At 42.6% G+C, this 20,312-nt stretch overlaps 1 protein-coding gene across 5 annotated transcripts in view; it reads left to right on the forward strand.

Moving 5' to 3' along the window:
• Positions 1 to 20,312, forward strand: part of TERF1 (telomeric repeat binding factor 1) — a 276,338-nt gene that overhangs the window by 109,177 nt on the left and 146,849 nt on the right. For all 5 annotated transcript variants that reach the window (XM_029591469.1, XM_029591466.1, XM_029591467.1 and 2 more), the window contains exons 5-6: positions 4,939 to 5,088; positions 17,449 to 17,543. In XM_029591469.1, coding sequence (XP_029447329.1) covers positions 4,939 to 5,088; positions 17,449 to 17,543 — 245 coding nt within the window. The remainder of the gene's footprint in view (positions 1 to 4,938; positions 5,089 to 17,448; positions 17,544 to 20,312) is intronic.

The following is a 20,312-nucleotide window of genomic DNA, read 5'->3' on the forward strand; positions in this document are numbered from 1 at the left end:
AAGACAGGCTAAGAGAGAATTTGAAAAGAAGTTGGCCACAGAGGCAAAAACTGACAGTAAAAACCTTTTTAAATATATCTGAAGCAGAAAGCCTGTGAGGGAGTCAGTTGGACCGTTAGAAGATCGAGGGGTTAAAGGGGCACTTAGAGAAGATAAGGCCATCGCAGAAAGATTAAATGATTTCTTTGCTTCGGTGTTTACTGAAGAGGATGTTGGGGAGGTACCCGTAATGGAGATGGTTTTCATGGGTAATGATTCAGATGAACTGAATCAAATCACGGTAAACCTAGAAGATGTGGTAGGCCCTATTGACAAACTGAAGAGTAGTAAATCACCTTGACCGGATGGTATACACCCCAGAGTTCTGAAGGAACTAAAAAATGAAATTTCAGACTTATTAGTAAAAATTTGTAACCTATCATTAAAATCATCCATTGTACCTGAAGACTGGAGGATAGCAAATGTAACCCCAATATTTAAATAGGGCTCCAGGGGCGATCCGGGAAACTACAGACCGGTTAGCCTGACTTCAGTGCCAGGAAATATAGTGGAAAGTGTTCTAAACATCAAAATCACAGAACATATAGAAAGACATGGCTTAATGGAACAAAGTCAGCATGGCTTTACCCAGGGCAAGTCTTGCCTCACAAATCTGCTTCATTTTTTTGAAGGAGTTAATAAACATGTGGATAAAGGTGAACCGGTAGATGTAGTATACTTGGATATTCAGAAGGCGTTTGACAAAGTTCCTCATGAGAGGCTTCTGGGAAAAGTAAAAAGTCATGGGATAGGTGGAGATGTCCTTTCGTGGATTGCAAACTGGCTAAAAGACAGGAAACGGAGAGTAGGATTAAATGGACAATTTTCTCAGTGGAAGGGAGTGGACAGTGGAGTGCCTCAGGGATCTGTATTGGGACCCTTACTTTTCAATATATTTATAAATGATCTGGAAAGAAATAAGATGAGTGAGATAATCAAATTTGCAGATGACACAAAATTGTTCAGAGTAGTTAAATCACAAGCAGATTGTGATAAATTGCAGGAAGACCTTGTGAGACTGGAAAATTGGGCATCCAAATGGCAGATGAAATTTAATGTGGATAAGTGCAAGGTGATGAATATAGGGAAAAATAACCCATGCTATAATTACACAATGTTGGGTTCCATATTAGGTGCTACAACCCAAGAAAGAGATCTAGGCGTCATAGTGGATAACACAATGAAATCGTCGGTTCAGTGTGCTGCGGCAGTCAAAAAAAGCTAACAGAATGTTGGGAATTATTAGAAAGGGAATGGTGAATAAAACGGAAAATGTCATAATGCCTCTGTATCGCTCCATGGTGAGACCGCACCTTGAATACTGTGTACAATTCTGGTCACTGCATCTCAAAAAAGATATAATTGTGATGGAGAAGGTACAGAGAAGGGCTACCAAAATAAGGGGAATGGAACAGCTCCCCTATGAGGAAAGAGTAAAGAGGTTAGGACTTTCAGCTTGGAGAAGAGATGGCTGAGGGGGGATATGATAGAGATGTTTAAAATTATGAGAGGTCTAGAACGGGTAGATGTGAATCGGTTATTTACTCTTTCGGATAGTAGAAAGACTAGGGGGCACTCCATGAAGTTAGCATGGGGCACATTTAAAACTAATCGGAGAAAGTTCTTTTTTACTCAACGTACAATTAAACTCTGGAATTTGTTGCCAGAGGATCTGGTTAGTGCAGTTAGTATAGCTGTGTTTAAAAAAGGATTGGATAAGTTCTTGGAGGAGAAGTCCATTACCTGCTATTAAGTTCACTTAGAGAATAGCCACTGCCATTAGCAATGGTAACATGGAATAGACTTAGTTTTTGGGTACTTGCCAGGTTCTTATGGCCTGGATTGGCCACTGTTGGAAACAGGATGCTGGGCTTGATGGACCCTTGGTCTGACCCAGTATGGCATTTTCTTATGTTCTTATACCTCTCTATCAGTCCATGGTGTGACTGCACCTTGAATATTGTGTGCAGTTCTGATTTCCCCATCTCCAAAAATATATAGTGGAACTAGAAAAGGTACAAACAAAGGCAACTAAAATAGTAAATGTGATGGAATCGGCTCCTCTCAGAGGAAAGGCTAAACATGTTAGGGCTCTCCAGCCTAGAGAAGAGATGGCTGAGAGGAGATGATATACAGGTCTATAAAATCTTGCATGGGAGTGGAATGGGTTAACAGGGAACAGCTATTTACCCTTTTAGATAGTACTAGGTCTAGGGGATAATCCATAAAGCTAAAAGGTAGTACATTTTAAACAAGTCAGAATATTTTTTCACTCACTACACAATTAAACCGTAGCGTTTGTTGCCAGAGGATGTAGCGAGAGCAGTTAGCCTAGTAGATTTATGAAGGATTTAGACAAGTGCCTGGAGGAAAAGTCTATAAACTACTACAACCATGCAGACTTGGCTAAGCCACTGTTTATCCCTGGGTATGAGCAAGAAGAATTGAATCTGTTCTTTGGGATCTTCCTGGGTGCTTGTGACCTGGATCGAATACTGTTGGAGACAGGTTGCTGAAGTTGTTGGACTTACGGTCTGACTCAGTATGTCATTCCTAATGGAAGCCTGTAGCTCTTTCAAAGTTACAATAATAAAAAGAATGAGTATGTGAATGCGTTGATCATAATGCAACAAAATTAGCATTCAACAATTTTTTTTTTATTATAAATCCCAATACCAAAACTAGCATGCGTATAGTACAAGGACCATCATATAAGTGCACCCGGTATTCAAATTAACCTTCTCAGTGCCATGTAAGTATGATCATAGGTTTCAAAACTTTTTAAAAATACATTTAAAAACATTGATGAGCAAAGTACTTCCTTTTCAAATGCCTGTACTCAATATATCTTGTTTCAAAGTTTTTGGTACCTTTGGTTATACTTATATGGCACTGAGAAAGTGATTTTATATATCTGGTGCATTTATATGATAGTCTTTTTACTATAGATAGACATGCCAGTTTTGATATTGGGATTTAAAATAAAAAATGTTTGAGCGCTAGTTTTGTTGTGTTGCTTTTTCAAAGTTGCCATTGGCCTCTTGGTTGCCTCCGTGAGCAGTTGTCTCCTTGTTCGGTTATTGAGTTTGGAGTGAAGACCTGACCTAGATAGTCTTGATGGTACTATGCACTTTTCACTTCTTAACTATCTTGACCATGCTTAGAGGAATATTCAGAGACTTTGCATTTCTTGTAGACTCAGGAGTAATCTTCGGAAATATTTCTTTACAGAGAAGGTGGTGGATGCATGGAACAGCCTCCCAGTGGTGGAGACAAAAACAGTATCTGAATTCCAGAAAGCATGGGATAAACACAGGATATCTTTGAGGCAATGATGGCATTGTAAAGCTAAATTAGTTAGATGGATGGGCAGACTAGTTAGGCCTTAGTCTTTTTCTGTGATCATATTTCTATGTTTATTCCTATCCACAGATCTGTTCCTGTCCACAACTTTGTCCCAGAGTTTTTTGGACAGCTGCTTGGTACTCATAAGTGGGTCTTTGTTTTGAAATGCATTACCAGTAGATAGGATCAGGTGGGACTAATTTACTTAGTGTGCACTTTTGAAGGCATTGGGTTACACCAGAATTTTAAGTAATTAGGATTGCTACAGAAGTACAAAGGGTTGCAGACTTATTCAACCAAGTTATTCCATGCTTTTATTTCTACTTCATTTTCTAAGGAATTCTGAAATATATTTTTCACTTGGAATTTGTAGAGTAGGTTTTGTGGATACATGGAACAAATACTATTGTAATGCATTTCATTTTCAAGCTTTGAAGGCAACCATAGGTGAACATTTTAGAAGAAGTGTATAAATTGTATTAGTTATGTGACTTTACCTGCTTCTGTTATGGACTTGCCCAGCTACCACACTTGTCTGCTTCTATCCATGTACATGGATTCTCATCTGCTACCAATCTGCCTTACTCCCTTGCTGTAATCAGATCATTTTGTATGGATATTGTACCCTGGACAGCGTTTTCATCCCAACATATCTTTCTGTTAGCAATATTGCCTTATTCATTGCTATCAATATGCTTTCCCAGATCATTTACTAATAGCTTAAATAAGTACCAGCTCTAGATCTATTCCTAAGGTTTGCCTTTGATTAGTCTGTACCACTTGGAATAGACTTGAGAGGTATGAAAGCAGAAAACATTGGGGTTAGAGCTGTTCTTCCTAATACATTTGTGCTCTTTATTTGTTTTAATAATTATTTACATTTAAAATACTGATTTTAAACTTGATGAGATGAGTACCATCCCTTTTCATTCTTTTGAGTGTTTGAACTATGTGGTGCTATGCACCCAATAGTATATTAAAAGTGACAATCACATACTTTTATCCTTCTATAGTCTTTTATATGTTCCCTTATCTGTAAATGCAGATAAAAGAATGCTACAAAAGACAATAGTTGATAGTGCATTTGTAAATGTCTAGCAAGATGCCATATGCCTATTGCAGACTAGCTTTTAAAATATGATTGATAGAATTTGCTTTGTGACTTGCACAGTGCTGTAGTGCAGGATACTCTTATTCGTCTTCTCTCCTGAGCTGACAGAGCCCAGCTGCAACATAGTAGTGTTGTATTTAAACCAGGTAGAGAGAGAAGGCAGTTACCATTGCTGCAGCCAACCCCTGTTAACAACACATCAGCGTTCAGTATAAGTCACTGAGGAGACTTCTCTCCAGCTGTCATGGCTGGCAAAAGTACTTGTCATCTAGGAATACTTGGTATGGGGCGATATATTTAGAGTAAGAAAAATAATTGTGGATAGACAAATATTACAGTAAGATTGCCACCTCATTGTTTACAGACTGTAAGCTATATTTGTTTTAAATCAAAGTTATTGCTTTGTATGGGACTTTCTTTTTATTTTATTCCTTATTTTGCAGTCACTAAGAATGAAGTTGGCCATGATTATCAATAGGAAAGATCCATATCATCAATTTCTTCAGAACTTCAGTTATAATCGTATGATGAACAAAATTAAGTCTTATATTGGTATGATATTGAATGAAAATCCTTCAGACTTTCTTATGAAGGTATGTATTAAATAAAAATTAAGTACAGTTATGAGCAATTTTACAGTGTCTTGATACTGCTTTACCAATGAAGATTAAGTGTAGGTGTTTAAGTATAGGTTAAGTATATTGTGTTTTGCAGACCTTAAACAAACATTTTTTGGTTTATTTTCTAAATTTTGCATGACATTAAAAAAAACAAGCTTTTAAAATAGGCACTGAAGAAAAATTTTAAAAATTGTAGGTTGTTTTTTTTTATATATAGATAAGCACAAACAATGTATAACATCTACAACATAATTCTTGCTTGGCCTGTAAAATATGTAGACATCAAGATGATTTTCTGTTTAGTTGTACAATAATTCTTCCACAAGTTTGCCTGTTCATTTGCACATTTAAACAGTCAAACTCCAGAGGGAGTGCTAACTGTAAAGCCTTCATCTGCAGGTGGTAAGTTGGACCTGCGGGGAAAGAGCACCTAAAATCTAAAAAATAAAAACAATCAAATTCTTAAATGATTAAACTATTACTGGATATGTGTGTGTGTGTGTTAGTTTTTAAGGCTAGTAGTTTGCAAGTGTTAGGAATTGTGCATGTGAGCTAATTTTGTGAGCTTCTTTAAGTTAGTATTTTTTTGCCATTGTTAAGAATTGTGAGAGTTTAGAGATAATAGGCTTCAAGCTGCTAATTTTGTGAACTTGTATAAATTAGTATTTACTTATAATTATTAAAATTATGAGTTTTCAGAGGTCACTTGATCTGAAAAGGTGAGAGTACTGCTTGTAGGAAACTAGTCACTCGTTTGATTCCCTCCCACCCATCCCAGCCTCTTTTTCTGTTAAATAGATTACTCCTGTCCCTAGTTAAGAAAAGCATCTTGAAAACACAAATCAGTTAGTTATTTTGCACAGTATACAATTAACCCTGATTTTAGTGATTGTCTAATTTTAGGATTTTTGCTGGTCATTCAAAAATTAGCGAGTCACCTAGCTATCAATTTAAAAACCTTAGATTTAAAGGACACCAAACTATTTAAAACCCCTTAAATTGAGGTACATACCTACTCCATAATAAGCTTTAAAACTTCAGCAACAATAAAATGAAGATGCAGACCAATCTAACAATGTGGTGGGAGCTATCTAGTCTTTAGTACTGGGTGTCTCACACATGACTATCTCCTGTAGGTGAGATGTTGCATGTGTGCATCTGGTGCAAGAGCTCCTGGCTGTCAGCGAATGAGTCCAATTTCTGGAGGCCAGATTGGCAGCCCTGGAGGAGCTGAGGCAGGCAGAGGTATATAAAGGAAGCCTTCAGGGACAAAGAACGTTCCCAAATTAAGTGAAACAGCCCTTGTGCTGCTTTGGAAGAGAGAGATCACCTAGCAAGAGACCATCACCATGGTATGGCAGGACATGATTCTGTAGCTAGGATAGAGATGGCAAACTCCAGTTCTCAAGTGCCACAAATAGGCCAGGTTTTCAGGATATCCACAATGAATATGCATGAGATAGATTTGCATACAGTGGAGGCAGTGCATGTAAATCTTTCTTATGCATATTGTAGTTCCTATTCATACCCCAGATCAGTCTAGACAAGTGGGTTTTGCATCCCTACCAGCAGATGGAGTCAGAGAACTAAAAATTTGGACGCACTGCTACATAACAGAGAGTGCCACCTGCAGTTCCTCAGTATTTCTTTGTCTCCAGCAGATAGTAGAGGTGTAAACCTGCAGTTAAGAAAAAAAAAAAAAAAGAAAGAAAGAAAGGAGGGACAGAAGAAGAGAAACAATAAGATGCTCCCTGAGGTGTTAGGTTCCTTCGTGGGCCATCTCTCAGGTTCAGCTGGGTGAGCGGGGGGTTCATAATCCCTGATCAGTTTTAGCTCGCAGCATATTCAGGGGTCTGATATCCAGGCATCCTGGTTCCCTCTTACCCCTGAAAGCTCCTTCCCAGAGGTGTTTCCAACAGCAAGGAAGTATTCCTTTTTTTTTTTTGGCTTGAATTTCTTCCTTGCTGTGTCTGCTGTTTAAAGAAAAAAAGTTACATTTTTCTTTCAGCAGCAACTGCTTGGGCTGTTTCTGGTTTGATCATCGAGGCAAGCCCGGGCTGGGAAAGGGAGCAGTTTAGTTTAGCTCTTCTGTTCACAGCTTTGGACTGTTCAGGGAGCTGGAGGCTGTGTTGGGCGGTGTTCCCCTCTTCTCCTGTGCGCCACGATCACATGGTTTCTGTTTCTCTGCAGCAGGCCCGGCCACGTGAAGACAAGATGGCGGAAAGCTTGTTAAGAAACAACAAAGAAGTAGATGCCCAAGAAAGTCTTTGCCAAATCTTTAATAGGTGGAGACGTATAATGATAGTAAAATTGCCCGACTCAGGCCGAGTTTCGCCACATTCCAGTGGCTGCCTCAGGGCCTACAAATAAACACATATATAAAAAACAATAAATCATTTATTTTGTAGCCCCTGAGGCAGCCACTGGAATATGGCGAAACTCTGCCTGAGTCGGGCAATTTTACTAGCATTATACGTCTCCACCTATTAAAGATTTGGCAAAGACTTTCTTGGGCATCTACTTCTTTGTTGTTTCTTCACGGCTTTGTTAGATTGCCTGCCTTGCTGTTTTTTGGGAAAGCTTGTTAGGTCGGTGGCCTGGCTCGGGGACAGCTGAATGCAGTGGCACTATGCCACGATTCGTTTCTGGAGGGTAGGGGCCCTGGGGGGGGGGGGGAAACAAGGCTGGTAGGAGAGCCACAGTTCCCAAGGCCCTGTCAGGATAAGTACTGGGAGCCTAAAGCGCCTGTCGGGCAGGAGAAGGGCTACAGCTCACAAGGTGTCTGATTCCCGGGAGCCTGGCAATCCTCTCGGGGGCAGGGGGGAGGAGATGCGAGCTCTGGCTGGACAGGGGGGAGAATGACGTGGAGTTTTCCTCAGAATTTGTGTTGCTTATGCACAAGGCCTTTTTAACCAGAAAAAGCACTGGCTATAAAAGGGCATTTCTGTCAGCCGTCTCGTCCTACTGCAAAGAGGCCGAGGGGCTCCTTGGCCGGGGTGTCAAGGAACCTCCTTCACCGGCTGAGCCTGGACCATCCTGAGGGACCTGGTCACTCAGATGATTCGGACCTGGATGACCTGGAAGATGGTCTTGGGGTTGGTCCGCGGTGGATCAGGATGATCCAGCAGATCTCATGGTGATGTCGATCAGGCTGATCTGGAAGAAGTCCTGATAACAGAGGGAGATGACCCGCAAGTAGTTCATCTGTTCTGTAAGGAGGAGTTGAGGCCCCTTATTTACCCTTATTTGGAAGGAACTGGGTACTAAGTTGGTCCAGAAGGAGTGGATTCGATGTTGGTTGGATTCCGGTGCTCACCGAAAACTTCTCTTCCTAAAAGGATCAAGAAGCTGGTGAACCAGGAATGGGACTTCCTGAATGTGAGCACCAAGGTGGCTAGAGCCAGAGCAAAATTCTATCCCCTCACAGAGGATATCCTGCAGTTGCAGATATTGCTGAAGGTGCATGCTTCAGTCTCTGGTCACTAACTAGTCGACCATTCTGGTTGCGGGTTTGGAAGCGTTAAAGGATGCACAGGAATTGTAAGCTATAGATGTTTGAAGTCTTGGCGCTGAGCCTGTGAGCAACAATCTCTGGAAGTCTGATGCAGAGGGCCTGTTTATGCTGGGTCCAGAGGTCTCAGGAGAGGTCTTCAGCAGACGCTGGTATTAATAGCCAGGCAACACAGGTGGAGGCCAGGATTGCATATGAGGCTGATGCGCTTTATAACTTGAGCTGGACTTCGGCCAGGAATGTGGTCGCGGCGATCTCTGTGCGATGTCTGCTGTGATTGCAGAATTGGTCAGCTGATATGTGGTCCAAGTCTCAGCTCTGTAATCTTCCCTTTATTTTTATTTTTTAAAATTTTTTATTTATCACCTTTTATCAATTACAAACAAAGATAACTTTGCTTAGAAAAACAAGTGTATGTCAAAGAAAAACGTTTTCTGAAATTATCCCAATACAAAGGTGTGTGTGTGTGTGTGTGTGTATGTATGTATGTATGTATATGTGTGCCAATCCCCTTCCGAATAATCCACAAAACATTAACTACCATACACAAATCCATCTTCTCGCACAACTCCCTCTGGCTTGACTCTCCTTTTAGCCCTGTTATACAGACCCGTCCCACCAGGTCTGTCAACAAAGGAACCCTGCAAGTGCCCTCTCTAAAAATAGCACATCTGACTTCCACTAGGGATAGAGCTCTTTCTATTGCAGGCCCTACGCGATGGAATTCCATGCCTATGACGCTCAGATTAGAATCCTGCCCAATCAAATTTAGATCTAAACTAAAGACTTGGCTATTCCATCAAGCCTACCCTGACTAAGCTAACTTCTTTTGTGAATCCCAGAACTGCCTTTGTATAATACACCTTTTACCTTGTATAATACACCTTTACCTGACTCCCTGTATAGCATTAAATTCTTACCCCCCTCCGTTCTAGTATATAATTCAACATTGTTGTTTGAACTTATTTTTATCCCTATTTATTAGTTGCCTCTCAGTTGTTTAACTTTCATTTCCTATGTTTACATGCCTAACTTCTTGCCTCTGCTTTAGTTATTATATTCAACCCTCTTCCCTTCCCCTGTTACAATGTATTTTCTTTGCTTTTGTTAACATGTGAACCGGCATGATGTGCCTTTCTAATGTCGGTATATAAAAACTACTAACTAACTAACTAACTAACTAAATATATATATATATATATATATATATATATATACTCTTTCTACATGCGGAAATCCTGGGGGGAAAACATAAGAAATATAGGGGAGAATAATACTGAATTACATCAAGCTACCTTGTCTTCCATATTATACTTCATGCACGGTAATTGCTGTTGGGGATTGCTCCCTAGAACACAAAAACTGCCTAAGCTGTTCTGGGTTATAAAACACAAAGGTATTTCCAGAGGTTTTAACCACACACTTAGCAGGATAGCGTAGTACGAAATTTACGCCCTTCGTCAAAGCTCCAGGGCGCAATTGCAAAAATTCCTTGCGGCGTAGTTGTGTCGCTCTGGATAAATCGGGGAAAATGCTAATCTTACTCCCAAGAGTAATATTTATATTCTTAAAATAATACTTAATAATTACCCCTCTATCATATTCAGAATAAAGGGTAACAAACAGAACAGTTCTTTCTGCCACTTCAAGTCCAGAACTCTCTCTAAATAATCAGATTATCAAAATTCCCAGGGTCTCCAACTGGTGAGATCTGAAACTGCGATTGTTTCTGTTGGAGATGTATTAACTTTTTTACTGCAGGTATCTGTTCTTCAGGTATCTTAAGAATTTCTTTTAAATACCATTTAAATGTAATCAAGGGAACTTCTCTCATTACTCGGGGGAAATTCAATAGTCTTATATTGAGATGACGCAAGTACCGTATTTTTCGCTCCATAAGACGCACCTGACCATAAGACGCACCTAGGATTCAGAGGGGGAAAATTTAAAAAAAAAAAAAATTGTGCTAAACCGGTTCTGCGTCTGGGCGTCTTATGGAGCAAATTAGGGGAGTGCATAGGTTTTTTTTTTCTCCCCATTTTGTTTTCGGGTCTGGGGAGGGCCATTTCGGTCCACTCCCCAGATCAGAATATTTTTCTTTCTGTGGGAACCCCCAAACCCCCCCATCCCAACCCTTTAAATTAACAACCTCCACCCCCCTGACCCCCCCAAGACCTGCCGAATTAATTTCCTGCAACCCCCCACCCTCCTGACCCCCCCAAGACCTGCCGAATTAATTTCCTGCAACCCCCCCCCCTCCTGACCCCCCCAAGACCTGCCAAACGTCCCTGGTGGTCCAGCGGGGGTCCAGGAGCGGTCCGGGAACGATCTCCTGGGCGTGAGCCGTCGGCTGCCAGTAAACAAAATGGCGCCGACGGCCCTATGCCCTCACTATGTCACTGAGACCGACCGCTGCTATTGGTCGGTCTCAGTGACATAGTGAGGGCATAGGGCCGTCGGCGCCATTTTGTTTACTGGCAGCTGACGGCCCTATGCCCTCACTATGTCACTGAGACCGACCAATAGCAGCGATCGGTCTCAGTGACATAGTGAGGGCATAGGGCCGTCGGCTGCCAGTAAACAAAATGGCGCCGACGGCCCTATGCCCTCACTATGTCACTGAGACCGACCAATAGCAGCGGTCGGTCTCAGTGACATAGTGAGGGCATAGGGCCGTCGGCGCCATTTTGTTTACTGGCAGCCGATGGCCCACGCCCAGGAGATCATTCCCGGACCCCCGCTGGACCACCAGGGACGTTTGGCAGGTCTTGGGGGGGTCAGGAGGGTGGGGGGTTGCAGGAAATTAATTTGTCAGGTCTTGGGGGGGGGGTTTGTAGGAAATTAAGTCGGCAGGTCTTGGGGGAGTCGGGGGGGGGGGTGTTTGTTAGATTTTTGTTTGGTTTTTTTTTTATATTCGCTCCATAAGACGCACATACATTTTCCCCCCACCTTTGGGGGAAAAAAAGTGCGTCTTATGGAGCGAAAAATACGGTAATTTTCTACAGACTCTAATCTGCGTGCTAATATAGACTGTTACCGCATTATGATAGCATTAGAGTCAGATATTCCTTTCATGTCTTTTTTTTCATCTCCATTATGGCTTGGTTTTGTTCTCCAATTTTCATATTTTTCTCAAGAGAGGTAATTTTCTGGGAGTTTTCTTCGACCCTATAGGCCTGTTCATTGTGTCCAGCTGCTAGCCCCACAATTAAGTCCCACAGGGACTCCAGCGTTATAACAGCTGGTTTTTTAATTTCAAAGGGCTTCAAAAAGGTTTTATTTACCTCCAATCCTCCGATGTTTGGTGTTAATGCTGTTCCACCTACAGCTCCTCACTCTTCCATAGTGGTGGGGGTGCCATAAAACCTCTCCCGTTCCCCTGTAACGATGAGCAGCCCATCTTCCTGGGTCTGACCCGGGGAATCTTTCCCCTGTAGCACCAGCTGGTCGACGGTGTTGGGGTGAAATGCATCCGGCTGCAACCGCAGCTCTGGAGGACTCAGCGATACATCCCCAGGAGGCAAACTGCGGTATGGTTCTCTGTCCTGCAGGAATCTGAGGTTCAGATAGGAAAACACTCAGCTTTCCTTTCCTCTTATGAGGCATCGAAAAAAGGTAGGAATTAACTCCACTAAAAGAAACTTGAGGTTGCCGGAGCATGTGCAGTGAGCGTCCGTTCAGGGAGCCATCTTGGTTTTTCCCGTGTAATCTTCCCTTTAAAGTAAGGAAAATTGTTGTTCGGTGAGGACCTGAAACAATTGATAACGGTTTTGGGGGAGTCTAAATGGAATAAGCTGCTGGAGATTAAGATGACAGTCAAGAAGTCTTTTCTGCCTTGCTCTAGGTTTTGGTAGTTGTGATGGTTTTCATCCCAATAAGGGTTTTGCACTCTTTGGGGCAGAACCAGGGTCCTGATAGGCAGCAGTCCTTTCGAGTTGCCTGTAGACTTCCCTGAGAGGACTCTGATCAGGGGGCCAGTGGCAGTAAAGCTTCACGATGAAGCCAGGCTGATCCACTCTCTTGAGATGGCGGTGGAAGGCGGTCTATCATAGTTTTACGAGGAGTGGACCAGGATTTCCTTAGACCAATGGGTCCCAGAGGTAATAAGGGACGGCTATGCTTTAGAATTTTTTTCGCCCCATCATGGAAGCTTTCGTGGTGTCTCATTGCAGCGTACGAGGCAAGCAAGTGGTGATTTGGGACACGTTGTGTCGCCTGAAGTTGCTGGCTTGATAGTACCGATAGCGTCTAGGGAGCGTGGTTGTGGGAAGTACTCTATTTACTGTGTTGTGCCAAAAAAGGAAGGCTTCTTTTGTTCCATCCTCGATCTACAAAAGGTGAAATGTGATATTTATTTATTTAAAGCTTTTATATACCAGTATTCGTAGGTACATCATATCTGTTTACATGGAACTTAACGCAGTACATGGAACATAGAGGGGTTAACGAGAGAGGATTAGGACTATTAGGAACATGATAATAGGAGAGAAAATATAAAATGGAAATTTTTGCAGAGCGTAATATCTTAATAAAAAGAAATGGAAATGGAAAATTTCCCGTTTTTCCGTATGGAAACATTGCGGATGGTGATAGTGGCAGTTTCTCGTGTTTTTCAGGCTTCGCTGGACTTGACGGAAACCTATCTGCACATACCCATTTGGGAAGAACATCAAAGTTCTTTGTGTTATGGTTCTGGGGTAAATTTTCCAGTTTTGGGCCTTCCCATTCGATTTGGCAACTGCACCTCGCACATTCATAAAGGTGATGGTGGAGGTGGCAGCAGCTTTCATCATCCAGATGATTGGCTTATCTGAGGGAAATCGGAGAAAGTATGCTGGGAGTCTGGGCGCACGGTGATGGATTTGTTGCAGTCTTTGAGCTGGGTGGTGAATTTGGTGATGTCACCTGAGTCCTACCCAGATGCTGGAATACTTGGGGGCCAAGTTCGATGCTCAGTAGAGTGTTTCTCACCTCGGAGCAGTTTCGGAAGTTATGGTGGTGCGGATTTTGTGGATGCCTGTGCCCACAGTTTAGGATTATCTTAAGGTCCTGGATTCAATGGCATCTACATTGAATTTGGTGCAATAGGTACAGGAGGCGTTGCTGTCGTGCTGGAATCTGTTGTCAGAGGAATTTCATTGGCCTTTCCTGCAGGGTATTTCCAGGTCCGGTGTCTCATGGTGGCTGTGTCGGCCCAATTTGGAGAAAGGGGTGGGCCTGGAGGTTCTAGACTGGTTATAGAGATCATGGATGCCAACCTCAAGGGTTGGGGTGCGATCTGACAAGAACAGATGGCACAAGGACTGTGGTCTCCAGTGGAAGCATCCTTGTCTATCAATCACTTGGAAATGAGAGCAGTGTGCAGAGTGTTTGTGGAATTCCTTCCACAAGCTCAAGGTCGCATGGTCAGAGTATTTTCAGAAATGTGACAGCAGTGGCTTATATCAATTGACAAGGGGAACGAAGAGTTGTATGGTTGCCCAAGGAGCCCAGGACCTTTTTGCCTGGGTGGAGTGACATTTGCAGGGGATAGCCACTTCACATGTTGCGCGAGTCTATCTCAACAGGCAACAGTTGGACCCAGGAGAATGGGATCAGTTGAGGCAGTCTCCATCTGGATCCATCTGGATCTGATGGCGTCAAGAAGCAACTCCAAGGCAGCAAGTTTCTTCAGCCGCAGATGATAGGTCGCAGCCAAGGGCGTAGACACTCAGGTTCTTCCATGGCTGACAAGGATCCTGCTGTATGTATTCCCTCCGTGTCCATTAATAGGTCTAGTGTTTAGGTGCATCGAGAGGTATCCGGGCCAGATGGTACTGGGGGTGCTGGAGAGGCTGCGTCATCCGTGGTTTGTGGATCTGGTTCACTGCGCAATTGACGGGTCCCTGATATTGTCTGGGCCTGGGGGTGGGGCCCAGGGTGAAACCGCAGCCTCCGGACCAGCCCCCGGACCGGAACATGGCGTGCCGGCAGCCGGCCCAGCGTACGCAAGTTACACCTGCCTCAGTGTCTGAAAACCAATCTCAGGAGTCAAGCAAAAAATAAAGGACAGGAGTGAGGTGAAGGCTGTGGCCCTAGCCCTCCGGGTAGCAGAAGAAATCCGGTAGGGTAAGGAGGTCTTGGTCTCAGCCCTGCTGCATAATCCCCTTCTCTGACTGGTCCTGCTTTCTTCCCTCTACTCCCTCTCTACATTTCTTATTTTGCCAGTTTTGTCTGTGGAAAGTTTATTGGGGGAAAAAAAGCATGCGTGTCGAGCACTACTGGGATTAGGTGCCAGCGTGATCTTTTGCAGGCCGAGCAGCAGACAGCTGAATCGCAGCCACATGATTTAGGAGGGCTGTGGGGCTAATTTTAAAACTGGCAAAGTTTCAGCAGCAAAGCCATATGCGGTAGGTGCCATTTTGATTGGCAGGAACTGCTGAGGCATGCGGTGGGTCGCATTTGCTCAGCTTTTAGAGGAAGAGAGAGAGTGAGTGATATGGCATCGGGAGAGCAGTGTGGGAAGAAGCTTTGCATCTGCTCAGCATGCCATATGAGAGTCCTTGATCCCAGGTCATCCCTCAGTGTGTGTCAAAAGTGTGTGGAGACCTAGGGGAAGGTCTCAGAGGCCCCTGCTTTACATGTAGAAGTTGTGGTGGTGGTGGTTTCTACCAGAGCAGCTGAGGAGTCTTCCCCACCCCCTCTCCTGCCAATCCCCTCAGGAGTGGGCTCCGAGAGAGTTTTGCCTATCCTGGGGATGGATCTTTCTGCCATTTTGTGGGTGGAATTTTGTTAAGGGTCTCCAGGCCTTTTATCAGGGGCAAGGAACTCCCTGGGAAGAGGCTAGCGATCGCCCGCTTCAGAAGTCTTCCTCCTCAGGATCTAGAAAGTGTTCCAGGGAGTTCTTGTCTCTTTCCAAGAGGAAGAAGAGAAGGAGGCAGATGGAGGGAAAAGAAAGCGAGGGCAGGGATCCTTCAGGAGACTTGGATGGGGAGTCAAAATTCTCGGGGGTGGGGGTATCCCGAAGGTCCATTATTGGAAGAGGAGGAGATTCCCCTAGATGCTGAGCCTCATAGAACTATGCTGCGGCTTTTTCACAGGGACGAGATGTCCGGCTTAATTTTACAGACCTTGAAAGCCCTTGGCTGTGAGGAAATCTTGCCAGCAGAACCCTGTAATCAACAGCTTGTGCAAGGCATCCTGTTTTTTCCCTCTGCATGAGGCCATCCAGGAGCTGATAGATTTGGAGTGGAGCGCACCTGACCCTAATTTTAAAGGAGGTCACTCCTTAGCAGGATTGTATCCTATGGACCCTAAAGCGAGAAAGCAACTCCCGTTTCCTAAGGTGGATGCATTAGTCCGGTGGAAGGAGGTGCGACTTTAAAAGACACTCAAGATCGTAAGATGGAAGCTATTTTGAACCAGGCCTTTGAAGGCAATGGCCATGATTCTCCAAATCTCTGCTTGCTGATGTATGGTTGCCAGGGCCCGGTTACAATTAGCCTAGGAAGCTCTGGGAAAGAATGGCCAATATCTGGAGCCGTGAGCTGCCTTCCTGGCAGATGCTCCAGATAAGGTGCAGATTCAGACGGTACCTGCCTTTCTTCCGAAGGTTTTGGAGTTTAACTTAAACCAGTCAGTTGTGTTACCATCTTTGGATAAGGATATGAATAGTCATGAATACAGGAAATTGTGGCCGTTGGACATGCAGCAGCACTTATTGTGTTTTCTGCAGGTTACGAACAAGTTTCGGAAATCGGATAGACTTTTTTTGTTCTTCACCTGGGAGTGAAGGAAGGGGGAGGCAGCTTCTCGGGGCATGGTAGTTTGTTGGATTAATGAAGTAGTGTAATCAACCTATGTTGATTCCAGGAAACCTCTTCCAAGACAAATCAGAGTGCATTTGACCTAGTCTAAGGCGGTTTCCAGGGCAGAAATTCATTTGCTTTTTCTGGCAGAGATTTGTAGAACATTTGCCAGATATCACAGACTGGATATGGTGGCACGGGAGGATTCTGCCTTTGCTAGGGCAGTGCTGCTTGGGCCTCAGGCAGCCTCCTGCCCTTTGGGGAGTAACTTTGGTACATCCCACTGGTGTGGACTGGCTTGCCTGGATGAAGAGGAAGGTGAAAGATCCTGGAACCTTATTCATTTCTGGACAAGGATCTAGCAACACAGAAGGAAGTCGGCCATCTTAAGGCAGCCCCGGGCTGAAAGGTGGACTGGCTTGCCTTACTTCGAGGAAAGGAAGTTATCACGTAAGAAGTAATTTTACCTTTCTTTAGATGATTATGTGAATGCCTAAGGTCAAGAGAAGTTTTATTGCCCTACTCACATTCTGTACTGTTTTAGTGGTTAAAATGTTCTATTTCATATGCAATAGACTTGAAATAATTAGAATCGTTCCAAACATGTTTATATTTATGAATTCATTGATTATTTCTCGGTAAATTTTCAATGTTACTTAATAGCAGTGTATACCAGATAACTTCTCTTTTAAATTTTGCTTAAACTTACCTATGTACAAGAGTATTTGCATACATTGCATCTGCTGTTTCTGTGGATTTTTTTTGTGGGGGAAACTACATACATACATTTGAAAATTCAGTTATATACATCATTTACACTTCCAACCTGAACATGCCTATGACAACACATCTTTATAAAAGAGAGTAAAAAATGTGCACATTATGAAATATCAACTTAATACTTTCTAAGCAGGGGTATGTTTTCAAACAACCAGCTCTACCTGTGTAAGCCCCCAAGTTACACAGGTAGAATCTTAGAAAATGTAACCCTAATTTCTTATTTTAATTGTTTTTGTGTTTTATTTACTTGTCAAGGCAGCCATAAAGGTGATGCAGACTAAAAGGAGGCATGCAAGAATATCAGAATCCTGGGAGAATGGCAGTGGAATTAATTTCAAACCAGTGGAAAGGTATGTAATCAACTAACTAACCAACAACTATGCAAGGATCTTCATTTAAGGACTTTAAGTCATAATAGTTGTATGGAGAGAGCAATCATAAACTGGGATTTTGATTAGAACAGTCATTTATACACCTCCCTCCTTAGAATGTTGTAAAAAGCAACTCAAAATGTAACCAATTTCTAATTTTTCTTAGTAGAGCTGCTTTGACCAGGAACTTCCCATTGAATGGTCACTTTGTCAATTACTAGAGAGAAATCTGATGACATGACTATCTTCAAGCTTTATTAACTTCTAATTTTAATCATAGGTTCAATAGTCCCATCCTTCAGGATTTTAGGAACATTTTTTCTTTTGCTTTATCAAAGTTCAAGTATATGGCACAACTTCTCTATACATCATGAAGATGAGAGAATACTTATCTCCAACTCTTTCTCAGCCTCCTGATATATAGCATTATATTTCTTAAGTTAAGCATTTTTTTATAATTTAGATTTATATTCCGCTTTTCACACTTTTTTCAGCACTTCAAAGTGGATCACATTCAGGTACTGAAGGTATTTCCCTATCCCCAGAGGGCTTACAATCTAAGTTTGTACCTGAGGCAATGGAGGGTAAAGTGACTTGCCCAAGGTCACAAGGAGCGACAGCAGGACTTAACTCCCAATTCTGGCACAGTCCAGTGTTTTGAACTAATTTCTGCTTCAGGAGCATATAACCTCCATTTTCAATAATGATGCACCTAACAAAAAAAAAAAAAAAGCAAAACACATTAAGAATTATTTCTTCAGATATTTTCTTTAAATGTGTAGCATCAGAGTTTACTGAAGGACTAAAATCCTATACCTAAAAGATCTTCTATTACACATTCTGTGCTAGTAATGGCTGTTCTTTCATGTCTAGAATATGCAAGGTCCGCCAAAAACACTTCATATGTTCTCTGACAAGCAATATGAATTAGCCGTGACACGTGAGAGATGTCATCTGACAGTGCTGAATTGGACCTTTCTCTTTCAGCTCATGGAGCTTTTATTTTATTGAGCATTTGCGAGAGTTCTTGCATGGGCGCTGCCTTGAGAGCCCCTTGGTCTTTATTCATCTGAGTCACAGCACAAATATGTACCCATCTCTCAGTTTTATCTTAGAAAAATAGCATAAATATTTACCAGTCTTTCTTAAATTTTTCCAGTGGTCTGTGTTTCCTCACTGACTCTGCAGCCCCAGACAGCACTTTTTAGTGCTATATAAATTTTTTTTTTTTTAAAAGAGCAATGTCTGGCTCCAAGAAGGAGGCCGTTCTTAGCTGCTTTAAGGATTGCATGTGTGGTAAAAAGAATTCTGTAATCGATGGCCATGTGGGAGCATTGAGAGAGGATCACCTTGCTAGTGGCTGAAAGGAATCAGTAAGTTTTGCTTGGGAAATTGTTTTAAAGTATTGGAGAGAAGTAAACTATTGGGGTTTATTATTTACTGTGTTTGTGCTTTTAATAGTCAGTAAGGCAGCTAATAATCAGAAGTTAGTGTGTTTGTATTTCCCAATCCTCCTACCCATCCTTAGCTCATCCTTAAATTTATAGGCAGGTGCCACTTTCACACTTTAAAAAAAAAATTAGTCTTTTAACTTCTTCATGAATTCCCCACACCTTATTGAGAGTTTGATCATTTCCCTGTAGGCCACTACCAGACATATAGTGAATACACTAATACATTTAAAGGACGCTAATTAGACACATTCCTAATCCCACAGCAACCTAAAACTTAACTAGGAACTGAACAAATTTGAGATGAAGGTAGCAGTCCAGCAGCAAAAGGGGGTGGCCTCCCAGTCCCTTGCGTCGAGTGTCACATGTATGATTTTTTTTACCCTCTGGTGAGAAGATGTACATGTGCACCTGATGCAAAGAGCTCCTGTCTCTCGGAGAACGAGTCCAATCACTGGAGGCTAGAGTGGCAGACCTGGAGAAGCTGAGGCAGTCAGAGAGGTATATAGATGAGACCTTCAGGGACATAGTAGCCAAGTCCCAACTTCAGACTGGCAGCCCTGGTGCTGCCTTGGAAGAAGGAAGGTCTCATGATCGGAGAGCATCAACCTGGTGCAGCAGGAAAGGATCCTGTAGCAAGGACCTGCTCTCCAGGTGATGCATTGTCCTTTCGCACCGAGGATATCTCCCCAAGGCCTACTGCCCAGGAGGGAAGGATTAGGTCGGCCGTCATAGTTGGTGATTCGATTATTAGGAATGTAGACAGCCGAGTGGCTGGTGGATGTGAGGATCGCCTGGTAACATGCCTACCTGGTGCGAAGGTGGCAGACCTCACGCTTCACCTAGATAGGATTTTAGATAGTGCTGGGGAAGAGCCGGCTGTGATGGTACATGTGGGCACCAACGACATAGGAAAATGTGGGAGGGAGGCTCTGGAAGCCAAATTTAGGCTCTTAGATAGAAAGCTGAAATCCGGCATTTTTTTAAACTGAACTTTCTAAAGTTTAAGACCTTTGACAATTATTCCCGAAGGGAGTGTGTAAACTTGTGGAAAATATAAATTCAGACCCGCATCATTTTTTGATGAGAATGTGAGAAATACCTGTGGAGAATATAAATTGTCATAAAAAGACTCTTACAGCAACGAGTCTGAAACGATCATATTTTTATTTTATTATTTATTATTATTATTTATTATTTATTTTTTTTTATTTTTATATACCGGAGTTCCTGTATAAGATACAAATCACTTCGGTTTACATTTAACAGAAAAAAACACTATGGGCTTTGTATGGGT

This window comes from Rhinatrema bivittatum, chromosome 2, assembly GCF_901001135.1.
Source record: "Rhinatrema bivittatum chromosome 2, aRhiBiv1.1, whole genome shotgun sequence".
Lineage (NCBI taxonomy): Eukaryota > Metazoa > Chordata > Amphibia > Gymnophiona > Rhinatrematidae > Rhinatrema > Rhinatrema bivittatum.